The sequence below is a fragment of the Geotrypetes seraphini genome, chromosome 1 (genome assembly GCF_902459505.1).
Source record: "Geotrypetes seraphini chromosome 1, aGeoSer1.1, whole genome shotgun sequence".
Lineage (NCBI taxonomy): Eukaryota > Metazoa > Chordata > Amphibia > Gymnophiona > Dermophiidae > Geotrypetes > Geotrypetes seraphini.
The window spans coordinates 30,511,882-30,531,182 of record NC_047084.1 but is presented as its reverse complement, the minus strand read 5'-3'; the positions used below and the strand labels follow the sequence as shown (position 1 = coordinate 30,531,182).

At 38.0% G+C, this 19,301-nt stretch overlaps 1 protein-coding gene across 1 annotated transcript in view; it reads right to left on the bottom strand.

Annotated features, from left to right (window-relative positions):
- Positions 1–19,301, bottom strand: part of AGGF1 (angiogenic factor with G-patch and FHA domains 1) — a 153,447-nt gene that overhangs the window by 37,760 nt on the left and 96,386 nt on the right. Inside the window, exon 14 of the mRNA XM_033929321.1 lies at positions 3,934–4,102. Within this exon, the coding sequence (XP_033785212.1) occupies positions 3,934–4,102 (169 nt within the window). The remainder of the gene's footprint in view (positions 1–3,933; positions 4,103–19,301) is intronic.

Sequence of the window (19,301 nt, the reverse complement as noted above, 5' to 3'; positions counted from 1 at the left end):
GAATAGAGGAGAGGTGAGTCTCCCCAAGCCGAACAGAGACCTGAATGTTTATGACCTCACTGCGTTCCAGAATGGGGTTTGGAAGTGAGGCGCCAAGCCCCGCCCCGCTCTGCTCCACTGGCCTCCTTTGGCGTGTAGGAGCGCTAGCGATGCTTCTGCATGTTTATGACCTCACCACGTTCCAGAATAGGGTTTGGAAGTGAAGCGCCAAGTCCTACCCCGCTCTGCTCCATCGGCCTTCATTGTTTGGCATGCAGGAGCGCTGGCGATGCTCCTCCGTTCGGGATAGCAGAGAATTGGCGGCTACCGCCTTGGAGACCAACCTTCAGAAGTGGAAGGAGGCTTGCAAGACCCTGCGTATTAAAGTGATCAGCATGGGCAATGCCGAAGTGGGCAAGGTAAGGAGGTGCTATCAACAAAGCCCTGGGGGTGGGGAAAAGAAAGGTCAGTGTGCGGGCAGTGATACTTTAGCTCAGGTCAGTAAGTTCCTGAAGGTTTTGCTGTAAGTGAGCTTTTTGGATGGTAGCAATCTGCAAAGTCATATACAGCAATAATGCTTGTAAACTTCTGGGAGCAGGATTTTGTTATTTAAAATTACCGTAAATAATGCTGTGAACTGTTTGTAGCATCATTTGGGAGGGAGGCAAAACGGGACCTACTAAAAATGTGTCATTCTGCAAAAATTATAATACCTATCTTCAAGTTCCAGTTGAGCTGGTGGAGTTTGGAGTATGAAGAAGTTCCACTGCTTCAGATGGATGAGTCCTGCAAGAACTAACGGCAGCCATTCAGCGAGTGGCTCAGGACAAGGAAGTCGTGCAAAAAACTTGTGCCTGCCTTGCACGCCGCTCTGCTGCTGCTGGAAGACATCAGGAGGCAGTCGTCCAGTGAGGGAAGGGTAGGAGCGCAGAAAGCTCCTGCTGATACAGCGCTGGACCGCTGGGATAAAAAAAAAAAAGATACCAACATACTGGGGTGGGGGGGGCAGGTCCCTGCCTGCTTACCCCTAGGCCTACCCGCCTGCTCTGTGCCCTGTCCCTGCTTGCCTTGTTCCGGCCCACCACTAGACCACCAGAGGGAAGACAGGGTACAGAGCCTGGCAAGGAATGTGGGGTTGAGTGCAGAGCCTGGCAGGGAGAATTTGGTTCAAAATGTTTTTTTCTTGTTTTCCTCTTCTAAATCTAGGGTGCGTCTTATGGCGCAAAAAAAATACGGTAACTATGACAGGACCTTTATTAAGGATTTGAGGTGATATGAGATGTTAAACTTATGATGGCTATATTTGGGAAATAATATTTGTACCTTTTGTATGTAATATATGTATTGTGAGTTTTAAATTACAGTCAAACCTCAGTTTGCGAGTACCCGGTTTGCGAGTGTTTTGCAAGACAAGAGGGACAATTAGAAGTCCTTGAGCATGCGCAGATGCAATGCATGCTCAAGGCAGGCAGAAGCCGGAAGATCTTCTAGGCACCGGCAAGATCTGTGCCTGCGTGCCGGTGCCAGACGGGGGGGGGGGGGGGGGTGTGTGTGTGAGGGGATAGGTTTAAGTTGTTCGGGCGGGGGGAGGCCGGTACACGCTGAGGGGGGGTGTCTTTGCGAGTGGGGGGGGGAGCAGCGCTGCTGGCCTCGGGGGTGGGGGGGTGGGAACGTATCAAAGCGAGTTTCCATTATTTCCTATGGGGAAACTCGCTTTGATAAACGAGCATTTGGGATTACGAGCATGTTCCTGGAACGGATTATGCTCGTAATCCAAGGTACCACTGTACTATGTACTCTTATGTTTTACACCAGGGGTGCCCACTTTTTTGGCTTGCGAGCTACTTTTAAAATGACCAAGTCAGAATGATCTACCAACAATAACATAAAAAAAAAAAACCAAAGCACACTGTATGCAGAGAAAATGTTAATTATCATTTATATTCGGGGGGGGGGGGATTTTTTTTCAAAGAGTTCAAGGCAGATGACTTTAAAATATGCAATGTCGCTTCAGTAACAGCTATACAAAACTAGACAAATAAACTCCCTCCCCTTTTACTAAACCACGATAGCGGTTTTTAGCGCAGGGAGCTAGGCTGAATGCCCCGCGCTGCTCCCGAAGCTCATAGGCTCCCTGCGCTAAAAACCGCTATTGCTATAGTTAAAGGGGACCATAGTACTAAATATAGATAGCAGATATAAATTCTCAAAACGGACATATTTTGATCACTAAATTTAAAATAAAATAATTTTTCCTACCTTTGTTGTCTGGTGATTTCATGAGTCTCTGGTTGCACTTCCTTCTTCTGATTGTAAATCCAATATTTCTTTCTTTCTGCTTCCAGTATGCTTCCTCTCCTCTAAGTCCAGACATCATTCCATTCCCCAACCAACATCTCTCTCTGTCTCTCCATGAGTCTAACTTTTTCTTTCTCTCTCCCTGCCTCCCTTTCTTTCTTTCTCTCTTCCCTACCCCCTTTCTTTCTGTCTTTATTTCTCTCTCTCCCTACCCCCCTTTCTTTCTGTATTTCTTTTTCTCTCCCTACCCCCATTTCTTTCTGCCTTTCTCTCTCCCTATCCCCCTTTCTTTCTCTCTTCCCCCCTAAGCCACCACCGCCGATTTCTCCCTGCTCCCCCCCAAAGCCATCGCTGCCGCCGATTTCTCCCTGCTTCCCCGCCACCAGGCCAGGTGCGTACAAGTGCCAGGCCCACAAACCCACAACGTTAATTCTGACATCGGCAAGGAAGTTCCGTGCCAGCTAGATAGCAAATGGCTGGCCTGGAACTTCCTCTCCGACGTCAGAATTGACTTCCGGGGGGGGGGGGAGGGGGGAAGGCTGTGGGCCCCTGGCGGCGGGGAAGCAGGTATAATAGAACTAGGAATAACAGAATGCAAGGCAACGCGAGTCTATTAATTGACTCACACTGCCTTTGCGATCGACCTTTTGGCCACCCCTTTTTTACACTGTAAGTGGATTATAAATGTGTAAAATAACTACATAAATAATTATGCCACAGTAGCCTTAACTATATTCATTTCACAGTATACAGCATGTATTGTATTAAGATCAGCATATAACATGTTAAATCTAGAATGATTTTAACTTGTAGACCATACAAATTAAAAAATGGAATATTAGGTTTTTACTTTTGGTAATCTTCTTTCTGTTAGTCCTGACGGATTCTGTACCCAAGGTTTTTCATCTCAACCCATGAACTGGGTCTTGCAGAAAACCATATACTTTTTTCTTCTGTTCCTCCCACTTGCTTGAGGAATACAAAACCCCTTACAGTTACATCCAAAAGCAACTGAACAGCACTAGAACAAAACATAGATAGAAAGGGGGCAAGGGGAAACACCTCATTACACAACAGCATTCTGTTCTGCTCTGCAAGAAAAAGGTTGAATTAATAAACAGGCAACTTGAAAAACAGGCAAGAACATGGTAGCAATATGGAACCAACCTGCTTCAAGGCCCTGCGCTGGGGGTTCTCCATGGGAACTGGCCCTTGAGTGAGCAGGTCATGAAGATGCCACTCAGCAGGCTAGCTCCACAGGTCCACCCAAAGCTTGCCCTGTGAAGCTGAAGTCTGGCTCTGTGGATACTGCTTCCTTTCCAAGGCAGAGAGAACCCCTCCAAAGGGATCTCAAGACACTAAAGTCACAGAGAAAAATACAAACTTAAGCGCCAAAATAAGAAAAAGAAGCAAAGCAGATAACTGCATGGCTCGCTTGCAGAAATGAAAACTGCAGGGGGCTCTATATTCCTCAGCCAAGTGGGAGGAGTAGAAGAAAAAAGGGTGTGGTTTTCTGCTAGACCTGATTTATGAGTTGAGATGAAACACCTTGGGTACAGAATCCAGAGGGTGCATAACAGAATGGTAAATGATATATATTGCTTTTTGTATTATTATTCGAAAGGCAGTTTAAAAATTCAAAAATTATTACTGTACCAGAAGAGGTAGGTGATTTATCATTGAGACGGAGATGTGCTCTGATCTGTCCAGGTTCACATCCATTACAGGTTTCACAGCCAGGGTGGACATGGAAGGACAAAACAGTTTCCCCAAATTTTACTTCATCTCCATTCTTCAATGCATAGGGTTCAGATATAATATCAGGCTAAAAGAGAGCAAGTTATACTTAGTCAAACATCTACAGTTACATTGATTTAAAAACCGAAGATGCTTTTCTTGTTCAGCCTAGTATCTTATGACACTTGCTGCAGATTTCAATGAAGGGTCAATGTTCTGCAGCACTAATCTGGGTTTGAGCAACTCCTACTCATACAAGTACCATCAGGGCCAGCCACAGATATCAGCAGCATACTACTACTACTAATTATTTCTATAGCGCTACCAGACGTACACAGCGCTGTACAGAGTCACAAAGAAGACAGTCCCTACTTGGAAGAGCTTACAATCTAGACAGACAAACAGGATGTCATGGATACAGTTAAGGGAAATGGTTAATCAGTTGATAATCTGGATAATGCTGCTGAAAACTATCACCAACCACACCAGTGCTATCTAAATGGTGCCAATAACTATCTGGATAAAGAGGCCCTTTTACTAAGCTGTGTGAGGTGCTAATGTGCACCTAAAATAGCTTAAAATGGTGTACTATGGGATGCACTCAGTCATTCTGTGGCAAGTGCCAAATCCGCATATGCTAAAAGATATATTTTTTGAGGGAATGTGTCAGGGAACATAGTGGGTGTTCTACATTACTGCACACTAATTGGTTAGTGCATGGATAACACGTGTACCCTTACTGTTTACAAAATGGGCAGCAGTAACTTTTTTTTAAAGTTGCACGCTAATGGCAACATTAGCACATTCAGAAAAAAGTGGGAATGGATAATGAACACTCCACTGAAGATCACTGATGTGAAAAGATCTCGTTTATTTCAATAAAGGACACATATAAGCTGTGGACCCGACACAGCACTGTGTTTCGGCGACTGAAAGACACCTGCATCATTGGTCACTGCAATGTTGTAAGTCACAAAATAACAGGTCCGGGGGCGTGGCTTGGACGCGAACTCTGATGGTTGGGTGAGTGAGTAGCTCCGTGCATACAAGCCTATTTATAGAAAATACTACAAAAATAATTAAATTTTAAAGAAAAACGGCTAATAACATCAAAATATGGCATCTAGCAAACAAAATAAAGGAGAATCGGTGACTGGAGGATCCGGTACAGGAAGCAACAAAAGATCAAAGCCGGAGCCTAGCACTCCTCCTTCAAAGGTGCCGTTACCATCAGACGAAAGCCCCGACGTTATGGAGGAATTACGGCAAATTAAGGAGATTGTTTTAGACAGCAATAAAAAATTACAAAAAGCAATGGACGATGCTGCAATCCTCACTAAAAGAGTGGAGGTGACAGAAAATAGAATAACCATTTTGGAGGAAAACTCAGAGCAAATAAATATGGATATGAGACACAGTAAAACAATATGAAAAGAGGTCACAGAAATTAAAAGAGATCTTTGAAGACAGCCGGAATCGTGAACGAAGAAATAATTTAAGAATTATCGGAATGCCGGAAGGGGTGGAAAAAAACGACCCTATAACTTTCTTGGAACAATTTTTGCCTAAAGTGTTGCCATTAAAATTCAAAACTGCATTAGAAATCGAAAGGGCACACAGGATACCAACTCAGAGGAAAAACTCACAAATGGGTCCAAGAACTTTAATTTTTAAACTCCTGAGACATCAACAAGCAGTAGAAATTTGTCAACTAACCAAAGAGAATAAAAATCTCAAATGTCAGGACGCAAAAATACACATTGTCCCTGACTTTGCAAGAGAAACGGCATTGAGAAGAAAACAATTTCTAGACTTGAGACCCCAATTAAGATCCCTGGGGGCTAGGTATAGGCTCCTTTATCCGGCAGTAATGAAAATTACAATAAATAATACAACTCAAAATTTCTCGGATCCCAAAAAACTACAGGAATTTCTTGAGCAACATGAGCAACCAATGTCCTCTTAAGAACATCTGAAAGGATCTTTTCAAAATTAATTATCTACACATATTATAACTTTTGACTTTTGATAATATAAACATACAGGAAAATTTCAGTTAAAACTCAAAACTTCTAATATAACGGATAGAATCGCACGTGGATGGAACTATAATTTGAACTACATGGAACATTCTTAATAAGAAGCAAGAAGAGAACATTACCCTCAGGCCAACTTAAGGGCATAAATCTTATCTGATCTTCATAATTCGATTCTGGATTTTTAAAATAAAATAGACTTACATGTAACATCGTGGAGCTGAAAGGGATCCGATTGAAATCTATGCGCAGAATACTGTTTTTTATTCACTGACCTTAAATTAAAATAGTTGCTGATTGGCTATAGAAATTTAAGGGGCGTTACTTGCAAGGGAAGAGAAAATCTCCTTCAATCATATTAACAAATATAATGTCAAGGATAAAACTAGAATATGATTTGTTAAATTAGGTGATTTCCTGCTAGAGGAGGTACTTCCGGTTAAGTTTGCGTTTCAAAAGGGTCGGAGGGAAAAAAAAAATTTACACAGGGCGTTCTTACTTTATCCACTGGCCCTCCCTGGTAAGATCCAAATTTCATCTTAGGAATTTTCCTGTATATTCTTCATTAAAAAAAAATAATATATATTTATATTTTATGGTTTAATAACGTCTTATTCTAATACTTCGAAATGATAGCACTGTTGCTATTTTGATTTGCTGGCTCTCCTAGTTTTCATCTTAGGAATTCTCCTATACTTATGATTCATATATATTCATATATATATATATATATATATATATATATTATAAATTAAGAATATGTCATTTTGATGTTTAAACACTGTAATATTGTTGTTCATGAGGTTAAAGCTATTTCCTGATTTTTTTTTTTTTAATCATCTAGATGCAAGGATCTTATACTATATCATTGAGGATTGAGAACAAGCTTATAAATAAATAAGTATAGATAAGGATTCCCTTATAATTCCTATTTAATTCTGATATAGATCCTGAGATTTTATATTTAGAATATAAAGAAGGGAAAAAAAAAAAAAAGGAGAAATTTATTTGTAGTAATTATAGCTGAATTTGGTAATAGCTTGTGGGAGTTATTTATACCTAACCTCAATCTGCGTATCCAAGTTTTCGTATATAATTGGGGGTGGGAGGGAGGGGAAGGGGGGGAGATATTTAATAAAGGGATGGGTGAGGGTAGGGGCTGGGACATTATAAAACATTTAGTATAATGGGATAAGTTATTAAAAACAATTATATACTGTTTAATTTTGGGAAATTTGTACTTTAAAAATTTAAATGGATCTTAAAATTCTATCTTTGAATATTAATGGTCTGAATCATATGATAAAAAGGAAAAAAGCATTATTATTTTTAAAGAGGCAAAATGCGGATATATGCTTCATACAGGAGACCCACCTTTCAAATATTGAATCTAATAAGTTGGAAGGAGGTTGGGTCAAGCACTGTTTTTACTCACCAGCTATAGGGAAAAAAGCGGGGGTTGCTATTCTAGTTATAAAAAGTGCTCTGCTTCATTCAAATTAAAGGCATCAGATACTCATGGAAGATGGGTAAATGTGGAAATGAGAATGGGAAATACTACCAGACTTATTTAATATATACGCCCCTAATTCGAATCAGGAATGAATTTTTTAAGACTCTTCAACAACTGATTTTGCCACTGCTACTTCAAAATTTAATAGTAGCTGGGGATTTTAATGCTGTTATGGATCCCCTAATGGATAAAAAACCCAAGTAGATTTATGAAATCTTTGGGATTAGATAATTTGGTACAATCTTGTGATTTGACAGATATTTGGCGAATTCTTCATTTTGATGGACGGGAATTTTCTTTTTGTTCTCATGTTCATAACTCTTTCTCAGAATAGATTATATTTTTATTTCAAAATCATTTGATACATCAGGTGACACAAGCTGCCATTGATCCAATCATTTTATCTGATCATGGTGGAGTGTGGGTTGAAATTAAGATCACAGATCAAAATACTAATAGACCAATTTGGAAAATGGATAATACATTGCTTGCTGATCCAATATTTTGTGAGAACCTTCTAACAAAAATGAAGGATTATTTTCAATTGAATGATAATGATGAGATCTCTATGGAAATATTATGGGATGCTTTTAGGCTTCAAATGAGAGGACAAATAATTTCTTATTCGGCTTATCTAAAAAACAGATTAAAAAACAATTTTTAAACTTAGAAAAAGAAATTAAAATTTTAGAATCAAAACTTATAGAAAAATGGGAATATTCAATTCAACAAAAGTTGTTAAAACTTAGGTAAATATAATGATATCTCATCTAAGTTGATTAGGAAAGATTTATTTTTCAGCAAACATTGTATTATGGTAACTCAAATAAGGCGGGAAGAATATTAGCAAATTATCTTAAAGCGAAGAAAAGAAAATCAAAATTAATTGCCATTAAAGATGAAAATGGTGAAATATATACACAAATTGAGCCTATTTTAAAACAGTTCCTAAAGTTTTATAGATCTCTTTATTCTTCCGAGACTTATTTAGATAAAGAAAAAGATGGTTAGAATTTTTGAAAATGTTAGAGGGTCCAAAAATTCCTGAACATGTAAAACGAAGTTTGGAAGAGCCAATATCACTAAAAGAATTAGAAACAGCTTTGAAATCCCTTAGAGTTGGATCCGCTCCAGGTGGTGATGGATATACAGTGGAGTTTTATAAAACATTTCAAAATTATCTATTGCCTTATTTATTAAATCTTTATCAATACCAACTTAATAAAGGTTCTATTAATGGCACTATAGCAGAATCATTAACTATTGTTTTGCCAAAGCCAAATAAAGATCCCACTTTGGTTTCAAACTATAGGCCAATATCTTTAATAAATGTAGATGGTAAATTATTAGCAAAAATATTAGCGTTAAGATTGGCTAAAGCTCTCCCTCATATTATAGGTATACATCAAACAGGATTCGTTGCTCAAAGACATTCATCTCATAATACCAGATTAGCATTCCACATATTATATTTAACAAAGAAAATGAATGAGCCTACTTTTGCTGTTTCTCTAGATGCAGAAAAGGCTTTTGATAGAGTAGAATGGACCTTTATGTATCAGGCATTGGAATGGTTTGGTATAGGTCCTGGATTCATACAAATAATACAAACATTGTATAGCTCCCCTTCTGCTAGATTATATATTAATAATACTTTTTCAGAAAAATTTAATTTACAGAGGGGAGTTAGACAAGGTTGTCCCTTGTCTCCTTTACTGTTTGATATTGTTTTAGAACCCTTAATATTAGCTATCCAACAAGTAAAGGAGATACAGGGTATACCACACTCAGATAGAGAATATAAGATATCTGCTTATGCAGATGACTTACTATTATATTTGAGGAATCCAGAATCTACCATTCCATATTGCTAGAGTTAATTGAGGAATTTGGAAAGTTTTCCGGATATAAGATAAATTGGAATAAATCAGAAATTCTTCCATTAAATGTACATTGTACAAAAGGTTTATTCGATACTTTCTCTTTTGTTTGGAAGGAGGAGGCTATTAAATATCTGGGAATTTGGATTACAAAAACAGTGGATGAAACAATGAAAAGTAATGAAAAATGCAAATTACAAAAGGTGACAGAAATGTGTGAGCAATGGAATCCTTTGCATTTGTCTTGGTGGGGAAGAGTACAAACTGTTTAAATGATGATTTTGCCTGTAGTTTGTTACCAAATGGGATGATACCAGTTTTCTTTCAAGAATCTTTTTATAAAAAATTAAATAGGATTTTGACAAAATTTATTTGGCTTGGTAAAAATCCCAGAATTGCTTTAGTGTCATTGCAAAAGCCAATTGTGGAGGGCGGGGTAAATTTTCCCAATTTTTATAGGTACCATCAAGCCTATATCTTACGTCAAGGTATGTATTGGATCCTCCCAGAGCCCACTGATAATATTCCAGACTGGTTCTGGTTAGAATGGAGACTTATGTTTCCCTTGCGTCTCAGTCACGTAGTTAGTATCAAAATGCCAAGGTTATATAAAGAGCATAGAATATTTATGGATACCTGGAAAACTCTAAGATATATAAGTAATCTAACTCCTATTCCAATAAGTAAATCAACAACTCAAACGATTTGGTTAAACCCCAAGATCAAAATTGGCGGTTTTAAAATCATCTGGAAACATTGGATGATAGCAGGTATTCGTATTTTGGATGATGTAATACAAAATGGTAAGTTGCTGGAATTTTCACAATTGCAACATAAATTTGATATTAATAAGTCACAATATTTTAGATGGTTGCAATTGAAGCAATCCATTCAGGTAGGGTTCCCTGAATGGAAAAACCTTACTAACTATCATAGTTTAGAATTCTTATGTTTCCAGATGGATTCAACAGATCATAAAGCCGCACAGCGGTATAAATTAATATCTGGATTTGTAAATAAAAAAACAAAAAATGGTCTTAGAGACATTTGGAGCATTGAGATAAAGCACCAAATTACTGCATCTCAATGGCCACGACTTTGGTCTTGGAGGTTAAAATGTACGGTGTCAGCATCTATGAGACAAACTTGGTTTTTTCTTTTACATAGAGCTTTTTGGACCCCTGTTCGTTTACAAAAGATAGATAGTTCTAAGTCTAATAGATGCTGGCACTGTCATGTTGAAGTCGGGACATTAGATCACCTTTTATTCTATTGTCCATTCATCTTATCATTCTGGAAATCAATTTGGCCTCAAATCAATAGGATGTTGGAAAATCCGGTAGCCTTGACATATGATACTATTTTATTTGGCACAACTATGAGAGCAAGAAGCCAAATTTCGGCAAGCAACAACAAACTTCTGTTTATTTTAACTGGAATAGCAATGCAGCAAATAACATACAATTGGAAAAAACATGATATGTTAAACTACAATTTTTGGTGGAATTCTGTATGCCATATATACAAAATGGAACTCACCATTGCAACACAAAAAGGCTATATGAGTAAATTTCAAAAAGTCTGGGGACCGTTAACAGATTTCTGTAATGAATGATTAACTTTTCCCATGATAAGATTTTTGATTAGAGGGAAATGGGGTGGGATTTTATTTCTGATTATTACATACTATATCAATATTAGAATGAATTTACAATAAAGTGGATTATATGTATTACTGATTGGGAGGGAGGGAGGGGTGAGGGATTATTATATTCAATAAGAATTATATAAATTTAGATTTCTTGTATAATATTATAACTTTATATAATATTAAATTTTTTAAGAAATGTTAAATTTGATGTTAATATGTGAGTTAATCAAGTGTGTATATTCAAGTTTCTAATGAGTTTATTTGAAACACTTGTTGTAACATAAGAAAATGAATAAAGATTTATAAATAAAAAAAAAAAACAGAAAAAAAATAACAGGTCCTTTGTTAAAACAAGGCTGGATCAATACAACATGCGAAAAAGGCCAAGCATTGAAAAGCTGTCGAAACAGTTAAAAAAAACCCAAACACATTAGCACATAACCATTAACACAAAAAATAGATGGAGGTCACTTTTAAAGCTACAATAAAAACATTGAAAGAATTTAAATAAGGGAATGCTAAGGCCACTTTTTACCACAGCTTGGTAAAAGTGCCCCATAGTTAAGGCACATTATTTTTGGTTAATTATCTAGGTACTGTTCTGAATTATCACTGGTTCTCAGATAAATGCCAGTAGCCACTTTATATGTGGATATTCAATGTCTGTACCCAGGTACAACCCAGCACTGAATATCTGATTATGAAAAACCTACAACAGCTGGTATTTTGAAAAAATGCTGACAGCTGTGGGCTGAATAAAGAGATTTTACATCTGCAATCTAAATCTAAGTTGTAAACATAAAAGAAAAAGCCAAAAGAGAGTATGAAGAGAGACCAGCCAGGGAAGCATGAAATTTCAAACCGTTCTGCAAATACGTTAAAGGGAAGCAGCCAACTAGGGAGAGGTGGGACCGCTGGACGATGGAGATAGGAAGGGAGTGGTGAAGGAGGAGAAAGAAGTGGCAGAAAGACTTAACATGTTCTTTTCATCTGTATTTACAAAAGAGGACACATCCAACACACCGGAACCTGAGCAAATCTTCAAAGGAGACCAAGCAGAAAAATTAACATCCATGGAAGTAAGCCTTGAAGACGTACGCAGGCAGATAGAAAAATTAAAAATGGACACATCCCCATGAATGCCTACTTCGGAAACTGTGGTGGAAGGAGACGTACACAGATGGATCAAAAATTGATTAGCAGGTAGGAAACAGAGGGTAGGAGTGAAGGACTGGAGAAAGGTCACGAGTGGTGTTCCACAGGGGTTGGTGCTCGGACCGCTGCTATTTAATATATTTATAAATAATCTAGAGCCAGGGACGAAGTGCAAAATAATAAAATTCGCAGACGACACCAAACTATTTAGTGGTGATCGGACTAAAGAGGACTGCGAAGAATTGCAAAGGGACTTGAACAAACTAGAGGAATGGGCGACGAGATGGCAGATGAAGTTCAACGTAGAAAAATGTAAAGTATTATATATAGGAAGCAGAAACCTGAGGTACAGCTATACGATGGGAGAGAAGTTATTGAATGAGAGTACCCAAAAAATGTAACTGAATATTTGTTATACTAAATGTTTTGTTTTATTTTTTGATATCCTGTACTTGAACTGTTTCTTATATTTTTTCAAAAAACTCAATAAAAAATATTGAACTTGAGAGTACCCAAAAAAGGGACTTGGGTGTAATGGTGGACAAGTCAATGAAGCCGACGGCATAATGCGCAGCGGCCTTTAAGAAAGCAAATAGAATGTTAGGTATAATCAAGAAAGGTTTTACAACCAGAACAAAAGAAGTTATCCCGTCGTTGTATCGGGCGATGGTACTCCCGCATCTGGAGTACTGCGTACAATATTGGTCGCCGTACTTTAAGAAGGATATGGTGATACTTGAGAGGGTGCAAAGGAGAGCGACACGTCTGATAAAAGGTATGGAAAACCTTTCATACGCTGAGAGATTAGAGAAACTCGGGCTCTTTTCCCTGGAAAAGAGGATACTGAGAGGCGATATGATAGAGACCTACAAGATTATGAAGGGCATAGAGAAAGTGGAGAGGGACAGATTTTTCAAACTTTCGAAAAATACAAGAACAAGAGGGCATTCGGAAAAGTTGAAAGGGTACAGCTTCAAAACAAATGCTAGGAAGTTTTTCTTCACCCAACGTGTGGTGGACACCTGGAATGCGCTTCCAGAGGGCGTGATAGGACAGAATACGGTATTGATGGTTCAAGAAGGGATTGGACAAGTTTCTGTTGGAAACAGGAATAGAGGGGTATAGATAGAGGATTACTGCACAGGTCTTGGACCTGTTGGGCCGCCGCGTGAGCGGACTGCTGTGCACGATGGACCACAGGTCTGACCCAGCGGAGGTACTTCTTATGTTCTTAAAAGTAACTGCTCAATAGCTCTGAAGACAGTAGGAAAAAAAAAGGAGATAAGGGATTCAGGGATCAAGGTTCATATTTATTTAATATACCGCAAATCAAATAATAACACAATTTGCAAAACTAAAATAGTAAAGGGAACGGGGAGGAAAATCAGAGGAAATAATTACGTAAGGGAAACTAGGTTACAATATCAAATGCAAATAAGGAAGGGTAAAAGAGGGACAAGTATATATATTAACCTCTTAGAGACAAAAGAAGAGGTGGAAGTGGCAAAGGAATATGCGAAGAATGGGTTCTTACCTTGATAATCTCCTTTCTAGTATAAGGGTATAGGAGTCCTGACTGCAGGAAATATCCCCCATGCGGGTCTAGCCAGTAGAGCCCGGAGCATACAGTGCTGACTGAGCGGTTATCAGCTTTTTGGAGTGGCAGATCAAGTAATCCTATGTAATTGTACAATTTCTTTAAGTTGTTTATGCAAGCACTGCCAAAATTGTTCACAAAACTCAAGAAAATCAAAGATAGGGGTGTGTGGCTTGGACACCTAACAGGATGGTCGGGTGAAGAGATAGCTCCGTGAAGACAAGCTATTTTTTGAATATTATAAGCTACAAAATTTAAATTTCAAAGTTTAAAGGTGATACTTTCTACTCGAGATAGCATCGGGCAAGCATAACAAAAATGATTTGGCTAGAGTAGGAACTGGATCTGGCAGTATTAAAAGATCAAAACCGGAGCCTGCTAATCCACTACCAACGGAAGAAAATGACAGTAATGATATTATTACTGAGCTCCAGCAAATCAAAGCAATAGTGATGGACAACGCTAAAAAGATACAGGTGGTCATAGATGAAATTGCCTGCCTCACGAAGAAAATGGATATGGTTGACATAAAACTGAATCATTTGGAGAAGCGGGTGGAGGGAGTGGAGACAGAATTGCTGCAATGTAAAGCAGATCGAAAAGAAATTGAATTTGAATCTTTAAAAAGGGATCTTGAAGATACTGCTAATTGTGAGAGAAGGAATAATTTGAGAATTATTTGGCTCCCGGAATGGGTGGAAAAGAATGACCCAATATCTTTCCTGGAAAAGATATTACCACTAAAAACAAAATTCCTGCTTGAGTTTGAAAGAGCGCACAGGATCCTGGCGCAAAGGACAAATAAACAGAGGGGACCGAGGACATTAATTTTTAAACTGCTAAGACATCAGCAAGTCATAGAAATATATCAATTAGCAAAAGAAAACAGAAATCTTAAATGTCAGGACTCGAAGATACATATAGTACCTAACTTTGCTAAAGTGACAGCTTTTAAAAGGAAACAGTTATTTGATCAACATCCACAGCTCAGGTCTTTGGGAGTTAAATATGGCTTAATGTCACCTATGCAAACAAAACATTGAATTTTGTAGATCCAAAAAAGTTACAAGAATTTATAGATCAAAGTGAACAGCCTATGTCTTCCTAATTAAGGACATTCATTCTATCTTTGTTTGCATTTTATTCATTTTAGAGTTGGAATTTCTTTGTTACATTTTGAAATATTACTTATGTGTTTTGGGATGGTAGATTAGATGTGATGGAAATATGGAAGCAACGTTGAGAATATTTACTTTTCAAATATGCGGCTTCAGTTAATATTTGAGAATATTAGAATCCTGGCACGAGCATGTTTAGAACAGAATCAGAAGTGCCGTTGATTGATTCTATAAAAGAACTTTGTGATGCAAGAACAACACACTTCTTATTTCAATCTAATATTTAGATTCGGTCTTCTGTAGAAACGACAACTTACTATGAATAGTAAAGTATAGAATGTCAGGGCGAATTCATCGTGGTATATGACAGTCATATATGCCGTGCTCTTTGGACTTTAAATGGGAGAATTGTTTTCCTTCCGCATAGATTTGGGTTGGCTTTGAACCTTCGAGGAAGCTGATTGGTGATCTGCACTTCCCAATTTGCTCAATGCCAGAAAGATCGGAGGTGCATCCAGATGATTTCAAACTTAAACGTCTTTGGTGAATGGATAAGTTTTGTTTCAAAACACTAAAGGAGGAAAATGTGCGGTGGAATTCCTGAAGCTTAGATTGCTATGTACTGTGAAATGGAGATCACTACAGTACTGAGTAACTATATTTTATGTGTGATATGGAAACTACTAGGCCTGGAATAAGTTTAGTCGATAGTTATGGTGGGGTTTCGGTTGATTACACATTGTCAATTCACAGTCAGAGATATTATACTACATTAACTTTGGATTTCACATTAGATTTTTCACTTATGCAAAATGTGGGCCTTCACTTGCATGGGCCATGTTTAGGTCCATGGATTAGTAGTGGTTGAACTTGATAAAAGTTTATTCTATGAAATATACTTTGGTAGTCTTCATGCACATTAGAGAATGACACGGTGACAAAATTCATCACCGTTCCTGTCCCCGCGGATAACCGTGGGAAATAATTCCATGTCATTTTCTAATGTCTATTTCAACCTCAGTCCTTCTACACCAGCATTCTTCAAAGCAAAGTGGTTGTGCCCAATTATACTCTGATTCTTCCCTCTCTCCTTAAAGAATGACATGAAGATGGTTTCCCGCGGTTATCCGCGGGAATGGGAATGGTGATGAATTTTGTCACTGTGTCATTCTCTAATGCACATCCTTAAATATATGTGTTTACCATTTTCTTTTTATAATTTTGATAGTTATGTTATACTGAACTGATTGAGAGATAGATTAGTTAATTAATTATATACAAAACTAAAGTAGGCCTCGATGGACATTATTAAATTGTAGAAGGGTTAGACTTGATTTTATAGTCTTTTTAAGTTAAATGTTTAATGAAAATAATAAATGGGTGGGAATTAATTTGAGAAGAGGTATTTATGAATCTTCAAACTTTAAGAATAATAATAACATCTAAGATTTATATCAATTTTAAAATGATTATATAATTAATAAAGTTACAGAAAATAGTTATGATTTAGCAACTGATCATAAGGGAAAGTGCAGTCTTTCAATTAATATATAAATATATATATTTTTGGACGTTGGGGACTATTTACTTATTTCATTGATGAGTTCATTATTATGAATTGTTTATTTCATTGATGAGTTCATTATTTTGAATTGTTTAATTTTAAGGAGCTGTTTAAAAATCTGAATTCTTATATATTAGTTATTACTTATGAATCATATTTAAAATTAGGTAGCTTACTATAGTAGCTAATTAAATACAGTGGTACCTTGGTTTACGAGCATAATTCATTCCAGAAGCATGCTCTTAAACCAAAACACTCGTATATCAAAGCAACTTTTCCCATAAGAGTTAGTGTAAACTTGAAAAATTTGTTCCACATCCCCAAAAACTTAATTACCATTAGGGACGCCTCCACCGCTGCCTCTGCCACAGACCCATCCACGCGGTTCCTCCAATTCTCCTCCTCTGCTGCTGTTCACTGCCTCACACTGCGGGTGGTGCTGGCTAAGCAAACGCCGCCGCCACAGAGCCCGACTGGACACTGTTGGTCTGCCGCTCCCGGACACTGCCCCCCCTCTCCCCCCCCGGATGCCACTACCCCCTCTGCTGGGACTCTCAGGTGCTGGCTCACTCCTGCCAGACGCACCCCGATTCCCAAGCTCCACCCGAGGCCACCGGTGCTGCTATCGCCTCTCCCCCCCTCCCGACTGGCCCTGTCCTTACCCCTGCACCGCCAGTCTGCTGCTGAGCCTTGAGCATCTGCGCATGCTCAGGCCTTCTGGATCTCACCCTCTCCGAGATTATCATGAGATTTCGAGTCTCATGAGAATCTCGGTGAGGATGAGATCCAGAAGGCCTTGAGCATGCGCAGATGCTCAAGGCTTAGCAACAGACTGGCGGCAAGCCCTTTCTAACTCCGGTGGCACACGGGTAAGGACAGGGCCGGTCGGTAGATGGGTAGATCATGAAGGGAGGGAGGGAGCAGCGCCGGTGGCCTCGGGGGGGGGGGGGAGCAATACTGTTGGTTCCCGCGGTCGGGTCAGGTGGGGGCTCGCAAATCGAGTCAATGCTTGGTTTACGAGTCAAAAGTTTGCTGAGTGCTTTGCTCGTCTTGCAAAACACTCGCAAACCGGGTTACTCGTAAACCGAGGTTTGACTGTATATTATAATAGCTTGTAGGAGTTTTTTCTGTACCTGATCTCAAACTTGCGTCTCCAAGTTTTCATTATTAATTGGGGTGGGATGGGATGGGAAGAGGATATATAAGGGTGAGTTGGGGGGGGGAATGGGATTATATTTTGGATCTTAACTGTGGGGAAAATGATTATTCAATATTAAACATTAATTATAAGTTGATTTATGGGATGATGAGTTTTAGTTTCAATTATAATATTGTATAATAGATTTTAAGATATTTTCTTTAAATGTTAATGGTCTCAACCATCCGATAAAAAGAAAAAAGACATTATTGTTTTTAAAACAGCAAAATGCGGATATCTGCTATATCCAAGAGACAAATCTGTCAGATATAGAATCTAAAAAACTGGAAGGTGGCTGGGTAAAGCATTGCTTTTTCCCCCCCTACTGTTGGTAAAAAAGGCTGGTGTTGCTATTTTAGTGAATAGGAAATGTAATGCTTTGTTTAAATCAAAGGCTTCAGACCCCTTTGGAAGATGGTTACATGTGGAAATGAACATGGGAAATACTACAATGGCGCTTTTCAATGTATATGCCCCTAATTCGAATCAAAATGATTTTTTCAAGACTCTACAACAATTGATACTACCACTGGCTGCTTCTAATTTAGTGGGGGCTGGGGATTTTAATGCTGTTATGGATCCTTTGATGGATTAAAAAACCTAGTAAAATCATGAAGTCATTAGGATTGGATAATTTTGCACAGTCTTGTGATGTGAAAGATATTTGGCGACTACTTCATTTTGATGGTCAGGAATTTTATTTTTGCTCCCATGTTCATAAATCTTTTTCAAGAATAGATTACATTTTCATTTCAAATCAATTAGTACAACAGGTAACACAAGCCTCCATAGATCCAATTATTCTGTCTGATCATGGAGGGGTGTGGATTGAACTCAAAATTGTGGATCAAGATAATAGTAGACCTATATGGAGATCTGATAATACATTGCTTGCAGATCCAACGTTTTGTGAAGACTTTCAATTAAAAATAAATGATTATTTCCAATTTAATACAACAGAAGAAATCTCTATGGAAACCTTATGGGACGCTTTTAAGGCAACCATGAGAGGTCAAATTATCTCTTACTCGGCATATCTTAAGAAACAGGTCAAAAGACAATTTTCCAACCTGGAACAAGAAATTAAACTTTTGGAATCAAAATTGATTGATAAATGGGAATATTCTACGTTACAGGCTCTTTTAAAAGCTAAATGTAAATATAATGAGATTTCTTCTAAATTGGTAAGGAAAGATTTATTTTCTCAACAAGCTTTGTATTATGGAAACTCAAATAAGGCGGGAAGATTATTGGCAAATTATCTTAAAGCAAAAAAAAGAAAGACAAAAATAATTGCCATTAAAAATGAAAAAGGTGTTACTTACACTCAAGTTGAACCTATTTTAAAACAATTTTTAAAATACTATAAAGCACTTTATTCTTCTGAGCCTTATTTAGACAAAGGAAAAGATGGATTAGAGTTCTTAAAATTATTAGAGGGACCTAAAATTCCTGAACATATAAAACGAAGTTTAGAAGAGCCTATATCATTGAAAGAATTGCAAACAGCTTTGAAGTCCCTTAGAGTTGGATCCGCTCCAGATGGTGATGGTTTTACGGTAGAGTTTTATAAAT